Raw genomic sequence first — 8,568 nt, 5'->3', positions numbered from 1 at the left:
ATGATTTGCAACCTTGATTCAATCTGATCTACCTTGCATGACCAGTCCAAATAGAAGCTGTAGTTAATCAACTACACTACCGTAGTTGTGACATTTGATTTTACATGCACAAATCAATTTTTTTTTGTACCCTAAAATTGAAAACACTATGAAAATCCTCATAACTAACGTAGTTTTTGTTAGTTAGCATATGTATTGATTGAAGGGCAAGGACTTCCAAAACTCATTTATCAAACCAATGTTCTGGTAGCTTCATTGATGAATTGATCCGTTCGACACTTTCAACGAGGTCTTCAACTGTAATTCTTCCGTGTAAATCATCATCAAAAAACATAAATAAGATTGATTCTCTATCTCTAGAAAAACTAATACACATGTTTTTAAGCTCGTCTAAACTTATTACACCATCGCTGTTTGTATCATGAACCTTGATCATCCTCACGACAGTTTTATCACTCTTCAAGTTCAGTCCCTGCAATATTTCACTTGCGTCCAGTTTACCATTGCCGTCTTTATCAAGAGTTTTAAATAGCTCGGGAAGGCGGTGGCGATGTTCTAGTACTCGTATCCCAAATTCGAGGAAGAGTTTCATTAATGGAGGTAAAATGAAATCCCATAGCGAGGTGCAAGGAGGAAGTTCGACTCCCGGAGCTTTGGGAGAGTAAGATCTAATTTGCTTGTGATTCCCACGAATCTGCATTGACCCGGGATTATTCTGTCTATTACAATAGTTTGGAGATGAAAAAATACTTCTTACTACAGTAACATTTTCGTGGTTTTTGAACATTTTGTAACCTTCATCATAGTATTCATGGCCACGGATTATCTCTTTAAGTCTATTTTTTTCCAAGAATTTTTTAGCCCCTAATGATGTATAATCATAAACATTACTTCCTCTATTGCTGCTTTGAAAACATCTGTCAGGCTTCTCATCAAAATTAGAAACAGGATCTGACCATAAAATTTTCTGCATTTCTATTGGCATGGATCTCGGTTCACAGAAACGAAGCTTGCGTTCCTCATTCAGGGTCTCAATTTTGGGAGGTCCTTCTTTCCAAAAGTAGGGAATACCGCCATGCACACACCAGTATTTACTGTTAACAACAGCCGCAATAGGTATGTACTTACAACATATAAAGTGGTGCCTCTGTCTATTATATAAAAAAAGAATTATAAAAGAAAGAGGATCCAATGTAATTTGTATAAACGAGTTATAGGAATTCCTATGGGTAGTAATGCCAGTCCATTTATTGTTTTGAAACCAACTAGAATATAATTACACGACATACAAGGATACCAAAAAATATTAAATATTCTCTTTATCGAGAAATTTGATCAATATCAGCTTATCCAAGAGCCCATAATTATAATATAAACGCAGAGAGACGGTTTCATTTGTTTATCGCATTTGGTACTATACATTTTAAGGGTATAAATTACGTTATTTTCCCCTCCTGCAGCGGTCGTATTTTTTTTAGTAACAGTGACGCATGCAAACTTATCAAACACTCACGAGATCATCGAATCTACTAAATGTCTATAAATAGAAAATTGCTATTCTAGCGTAAAATTTCCAATTAAAAAATTTCGCGTAATTCAAAAATTTTAAGTACCAGCAAGTACTATATACGATAGTGAGATAACAGCACATTCCTTTTGTTGATAGGACAGACAGGAATCGATAATCTTATTAGTTTGAATTATCCTTGATAGAGGATAATTCAAAGAACCCTATTTCAAAAGCCTATTGATAGTCTACTTTGAATATTACCCTCCTCCTCAAATTGTAAATTTAACCCTTTCTATGCTCATAGTAAAAAAAGGTGTTAACATTTTAGTTCTACATATACAATTCAAAAAAATTGGCCATTTTATTTTTAATATCTAGTACTGGGAACCTAAGCAATGATAAATAATTAATTTCCGTTAATATTCACTGACTCTGGATTGCACCCTAAAATTTTGACACATAATTACTTCCTTCCTTTGGTTAATTATTTTATTTTGATTGGACCAAGTATGTAAAACAATGGCGAGGACAATGCACAGAAGAGGCTACAGTAAAAACAGTATAATCTGAAAATTTTTGTTTAACTTTTAATATTCTTCTATTTAAAGATACTTACAAATACAAATAGCACGTATCCTTATAGACCACATTACTTTTTTTCATATACAATTCTCCAACCCGTGACTATGGTCAATACACTCTTTGTCACTGTCAAAAACAGTTCCACATTTCTTGCACAAATATTGATTGTGCACAATGATATGGTTACTCCAGCTATTATAATCACCACAATTTACAGAGCATAATAAACAAGAAAAACTAGTTTTGTGAAGAAAATAGTGAAAAGCCCGTGCTTCAGCGCTTGCAAAATTTGAACCACAAAATTCACACGTATGGAATCGTTTCAAATGCAAAGATAAACTCCGAGCAACATTAAAAGCTTTGCTGCAAAGAGTACAGATATAAGGTTTCTCTCCTCTATGACTCCTCTCGTGAGCCAATAAGTCATTTTTATTGGCATATGACCGCCCACACATATCACACAAATGAGGTCTTAAATTATCGTGTCGTCGCATATGATCCTTCAAATTATCACTACGAAAGAAACGAGCTCCACAATGACACATGAATGCATCACCTTCTTTATGCACATCAACTTTGTGTCTCTTCAATCGCGGACGTGTATGAAATCTTTCGTCACAGGTTTCGCATACAAATGCGGGAATCCCAGTGTGCACTCGAGCTATATGCATCAACAGGGAGTCCATGCCTCGATAGGCTGCGCTGCAAACTTTGCACGAAAAACGTTTGTTTGAAACACGGTCAGTTTCTACATTTATACACGACTCCTCCTCATCTTCAGATTTTCGGTTTAACTGCAAAATAAAATGAGAGCATCGGTACAAAGAACTGAGAGTAAGATATTGTATTTCGAATATTCAACTGATTAAAAATAACATTTGTGAACGAATTATAATTCATCTGCTTCTGATTTCTAAAATATTATAAGATTTTTCAACGCAGTTTTTTTTGGAAATCAGATTCGAAATTTTCGATTTTTCTTTTCTCCAGAATTCTAGGTAATCTGCTTTTAACAGTTAAATACTGGAATTTGTTTCGCACTTTTGATACAACTTTTTATCCTTGTTGTATCACATACAATCGTAATATTATTTTCTTTTGAAATAGTTTTTTTCAAAAGAGTCTGTGACTTATTCTTTTTTTAACGAGCACAACGTTTCGCAATATTTTCATCGCGTATCCTTTTCTGAAGAATGTATTACAATTTAAGCCATAATTATACCTCTCAAGGTTGGCACTGTATGTCCTCCTAAAATTACTTTCCTTCTGAATGAATTAGTCTCCAGTTGGAATGACAAATAATTTGGAAAGAAAACTTTTCCATATCCATCCCTGATTCAAACAGAAAACAAAAATACTATCATCATAGGAGAATTTATCAAATGTATTTATCAATTAACAGTAGAACAAAAAAAGGTAAATTAAATTAAACGCAGCATGTAAAGAAAAAAACGAAAAAACGAAAAAACAAAAAAAGATACCACTCACATCTTAATAACCCCCAAAATACTGCAATCACTACTAAAGCCTGAATAAGCACACATAAATGACAAAGGATTGTCCCTTGTGTTTTTTTTTATTGTCTCTGAAATAACAAATCCTGTCACTTCTGTGTGCTTATTCAGGCTTTTGAAGTGATTGCAGTATTTTGGGGGTTATTAAGATGTGAGTGGTATTTTTTTTTCTTTGTATGTTGCGTTTAATGTAATTTAACTTTAATTTGTTTCCCTCGTTGAGTAAGGCTCCTGGACGGGAGTCGAAACACTCAAATTTTTACTATTTAAAGTTTTTTTTATCCCCACTGTTTGGTTTAAATTATACGCGTTTTCTCTCTTAAATTCCGTAAATGGAAAAGCAATGTGGTCTGTCATTATTTAGTACTTTCAGTATAGAAACGGTTGCGACATAACTGTTTGAAGTCTAACGAGACATTCCGACAGACTTAAAATCAATTAGAACAAATACTCAAAGGACGAAAGGATTCTTTCTACACAGATCTAGTAGATCACGATTAAATCAAACAGTTTCTAAATGGCATATTGATATTTTAGGTCGTTTTTTTTCACATTAGATCAAAGAAAAACTTCAAGCACCGGACAAAGTGAAACACTGAGGGGGGATTTAACATTTATCAGATTATTTTTCTCATGAAAGTGAAGAACAACTTTAAAACTTCCAACTAAACTCAAAGCATCTAAAATGAGAAGCTCTGCCACCACCACTTTTGACATTGAACTTGGAATTCTTACCACAATAATTCGAGGTTTCAAAGGGCGTTCATTTACGTGTACATGGCTTACTCAATAACATTTTCAGACACAATGTTTTGAAAGGCAATGGAAGGAGACCACCTGCAATTGTCGACTGGTACTTCAGTAAAATACAAGTTAAATCCTAGCCCGTAGATCACTAGTTCATGCATGAGATCCCCCCCCCGCATATTTAGGGTAATTTCTACTTGGTTTCAGTTTTAACACTGGTCTTCGCTTTCATGTCAAATGAAATACCTATTTTACATTTAATTTATGTCTGGTCCTAGAGGTCAAAAAGATTAAACCAGGGTAATAAGACCGGCTCAAAATGCCCCAGTACTGATGTATCTGTTCAATGCAGTAGCTTTGTTACCAGCCAAGCCACTCGTACAACGGATCATACCCCCGAGCAACGTGTTTGCAGATTTCTCATAAGTGGAGGCTGCAGAAAGGCGGAGAATAGCACCTGTCTTCATGTTTGCCTGGATCTTTTTTTTAAAGGCAGCTGCCATGATGAGTGTTGTCTTTTGCCTCACAAATCTCTGAAAAAGTTTGCTCTTGAACTCCTACATTTCCCACTTATTTAAATCTGGTAGGTTTCTCCTTAAATCTTTCTCCCTTCTCAAACGGTTCTCCATATCAATCCAGAACATTAAAACAATTTATTTTTCTTATAAAAGACCTTGTCTGGAATATGCTTGCCCTGTCTGGCACCCTGGGTTGACCAAAGACCATTGTTCTAAAATTGAAAGTATACAAAAAAGAGTAATAAAAATCATACTGGGGACGTCCTATACTATATACTATCAAGGTTTGGCTAGATTTGAACTTACTACATTGGAATCACGACGTCACATACTTACCATGAACTTTGGTCACAAGTGCCTTAGTTCTGACTATCATCGACGTCCCATTAAAGAAAATCCCCCAATTCCTCCTAATACAAGACTCAATGCTCGTAGAGCTCCAAATACCCAACTGGACCTGTGTCCCAAAATGATGACCACGAGGTACAAAAACTCTTTTGTTCCCTGTTTTGTTTCCCATTTTAATAATTGATTTAACTTTTTGTTTTAAGTTTTATCCCCTGACATCTGTTTTATTATTGTATTTGCTCTGACGTGCTTATGGTAGCTTTTGTGCTATTTTAGAACATTTTTATTCCCATTTTAATAATTGATATAATTTTTTGCTTTATAATTATCTCCTAACATCTGTTTTATTATTGTAATTTATCTGACGTGCTTATACTAGCTTTTGTGCTATTTTAGCCAATAAATCATATTCTATTCTATATTCTAAAATTTTAGAATATAGAATATATATGCATTAATATTCTTACCTCGCTGCAGGTAAGAATATGAATGCAATATTACATTAAGCATTCAACATTTTTCTTTGACATGGAGTGAAGGTAACTAGCCATAAACAACAATATTTACAACTTACTTTAAATATAATTATGTTTTACACACCACTGCTTAGAAAGAGTATATAAAGTTGTACAGCTATGTTTATAACTCTATATAAATTTAGCTATGTTTTAAGTAAGAAAGAACACAAACAAATGAAAAGCTACTGTAGTGTATATAAATTCAGAGGAGATAAACATTATGAAAAGCCAGTCATACCCCTTCCTCCAGTGAACACTTTTCTACGGAAGGAAGGGGTAAAAACTTTCTATCGTTTTTTTCACCTTCCAAATCATATCCTTCCTGGTATTCCTGCCCATCAAAACTCTGTCCATCAAATCCTTCCTCTGGCATTCCTGAAAAATAAAACAAATATCAAGGGTATCTGCATACGCCAACCAACATAACAAGTTATAAATATACAATCTAAATATCAAAAGCTAACAGCAATGACGGTGTATATAGTATCATATTATTGTAAATAATTGTTTTCACAAGTATAGATTTCACACGTGCTGTTTCATTTCATAAAATGTTTCTTTCCTTTTCTTTTTTTGCTGTTTTAAGTGCTGGATTTAAAAAAAGAAGAAATTCTATCGTTTGATTTTTTTTTGATTTTTTGTAAATAATTTCAAAAGTGCTCGGCCGTTAAAATTGATTTGGAAACTCACACTTTTTAATTTTACTGCACCAATTTCTGGGTAACTTTGGACTAGGGTAAAATCTACCTCATCGCAAAACTTATCTTTTGTTCTAATAATGGATACATATTAGAGCATGGCTGTACTCATATACCCCCCCCCCCCCACCAGGCCATTAAAGTAAATAAACTTTAATCAAAAAGATAAAACTAGCTTTGAGCAAGATGGCCTGCCACACCTTGATTTTGTCCCAATGACTAACAAATTTTAGTCTTGAGTTTGGATCAAACGATTATACCACCGAAATTAAAGTACGATTAAATTTTCCGTTCTAGTTTATTGGTTCAGAATTTTAGATGCCATTTCAAATCTAACACTAGTGTTTCTCATCGGAACCATATTTAATTATTCCAAAAACAAGATATTCCTTTCCTTGCAATGGTACTCTTTCTGTAGATCTTTTTTTATATATAGTTTTTTTCTTAAACAATAGTGATTTGGACTTAAAATAGTTTTTGGAATTTCATTTTTAAAAATGTTCTTAAGGTTTCTGTAACTTTACAATTAAGGTCTCTGTCTACAATTACCCAGCCCAGTCTTGATGCAACCTATGCAACCTATTGCAAAATACTTGATAACTTCAATTCAAAATCAATCTCTGTCTACAATTACCCAGCCGAGTCTTGATGCAACCTATTGCAAAATACTTGATAACTTCAATTCAAATTAATGCGTAAATTTTGGAAACCTTTCTTGGGAATTGTTGGAAATGAAGACCCAAACTAAAGTCTAATCTGATTGAACCGTTAGGTTCAAACACGACAAGATATAATTAAGTTAATTACTTGAATATAGTGACTTTCAAATCACCTTAAAAAAGAAACAAGAAAAGCGAATAGGAAAGTCATTTTTTATCATCAAACAAAGCGACAAAAATTTACCAGTGTAAGCTAGCCCGGCATCATCAGCGCCTCCATACATATTGGCTCCATCTGCTTGATCCTCAGTAGGAGCGTATGATACTGTGCCATCTTCTTCAATCCTCAAAACCGCTTGGTTCCCTTCTCCATTGGCGGAAAGTCCTATAATTAAACAGAGCCTGAACTATTTATGAATTTGTCCTGATGTTTTAAGAGAACAAATTCATAAATATTGAGGATGTTGGGTATCGGCATATGTGTTTGAAAATGATAATATAACTGTAGATTGAAATATAATAGGTAATGAATTTCAAAATAATTTTGCTTTGGTAGGACAACGAATAACGCAGGCGATTTCCGCTCTTTTTTAATCTACACTAGCGTCTCCCACAGATGTATCACTTTATTTAAGAATGATTACCTTGGATGAACTAAGAGTCAACATATGTACCATAAGAAATAATTCGTCTGGTTGTGTCCTAGTAAGTCTGAAATACTTTCCCCCGTCTATATCTGAGGGTTCTAACATTACTGAATAATGATTGTTTCGTCAAGCAAGTTTCTATATTGAAAAAAGCGGAAGAGACACAGGTTTATATAGGTGGCAATAGAAATGATATTGGTAATTACCACTCCATATCAGCGTTGGCTGTTGTTTCTCGTCTTAACGAGAAGTATGCTAGTGCCCATCTGAGGACATTTTATTTAGGTAGGTTTAGTTTGTAAAATAGTAATGAGTTTTCGACCAAAGTATAAGACTGAGGATGCACTGATGTGTCTTAACTTCTGTCATTAACTTCGCCTTAGGTAATGGTTTTAAGGTTGGCGCTGCGTTTCTAGACTTAATGACGGCTTTTGACACAGTTGATCATCAACTACTCTCTAAAAATGTGAGATGCATGGGATTTTTGGTAAAGCTTATGATATTATGTAACTGATAGTAGTTACATAAGGTCTAGCCAAGTTTCACGGTATAACGTGAAACTTGGCTAGACCTTGCGTGAAACCTTGGCCGAAACCTTTGGCATAGGCCTTTGTGTGAAACCTTGTCTAGACGAGAAAACTAAACGATTTTACCTTCTTTTTACCATAGATCTTTTTTACCTTGTTCACTCCCGTATAAATTATTATAGTAGCGTTTATCTAGGGACGGTTCCTTAAATTGCTCGTCAGGTGCGCGTTTTAAAAATTGACACTGTCCAGCTCTTGCACAGTTTACAGTTACAATATTCTGTACGATTCACATGTAAA

At 34.3% G+C, this 8,568-nt stretch overlaps 2 protein-coding genes across 2 annotated transcripts in view; both read right to left on the bottom strand.

Annotated features, from left to right (window-relative positions):
* Positions 1-223: 223 nt before the first annotated feature.
* On the bottom strand, positions 224-973 carry LOC148955419 (uncharacterized). Its single transcript, XM_089107319.1, has one exon. The coding sequence runs from the start codon at positions 971-973 to the stop codon at positions 224-226; it is 750 nt and encodes a 249-aa protein (XP_088963445.1).
* Positions 974-1,965: 992 nt separating this feature from the next.
* LOC148955418 (uncharacterized) overlaps positions 1,966-8,568 on the bottom strand; it is a 64,409-nt gene continuing 57,806 nt past the window's right edge. The window contains exons 13-15 of the mRNA XM_089102201.1: positions 7,339-7,479; positions 5,976-6,112; positions 1,966-2,886 (exon numbers count right to left, since the gene is read on the bottom strand). Of these exons, the coding sequence (XP_088958327.1) occupies positions 2,170-2,886; positions 5,976-6,112; positions 7,339-7,479 (995 nt within the window). The 3' untranslated portion in view covers positions 1,966-2,169. The remainder of the gene's footprint in view (positions 2,887-5,975; positions 6,113-7,338; positions 7,480-8,568) is intronic.

Source organism: Artemia sp. Qi Xiang Cuo, chromosome 2, assembly GCF_049724085.1.
Source record: "Artemia sp. Qi Xiang Cuo chromosome 2, ASM4972408v1, whole genome shotgun sequence".
Classification (NCBI taxonomy): domain Eukaryota; kingdom Metazoa; phylum Arthropoda; class Branchiopoda; order Anostraca; family Artemiidae; genus Artemia; species Artemia sp. Qi Xiang Cuo.
This window is presented reverse-complemented; position numbering and strand designations above follow the sequence as displayed.

Bases quoted from the DNA above. Each gene is read 5' to 3' on its own strand.
- LOC148955419 (XM_089107319.1), bottom strand. From the start codon at position 973: ATGCAGAAAATTTTATGGTCAGATCCTGTTTCTAATTTTGATGAGAAG.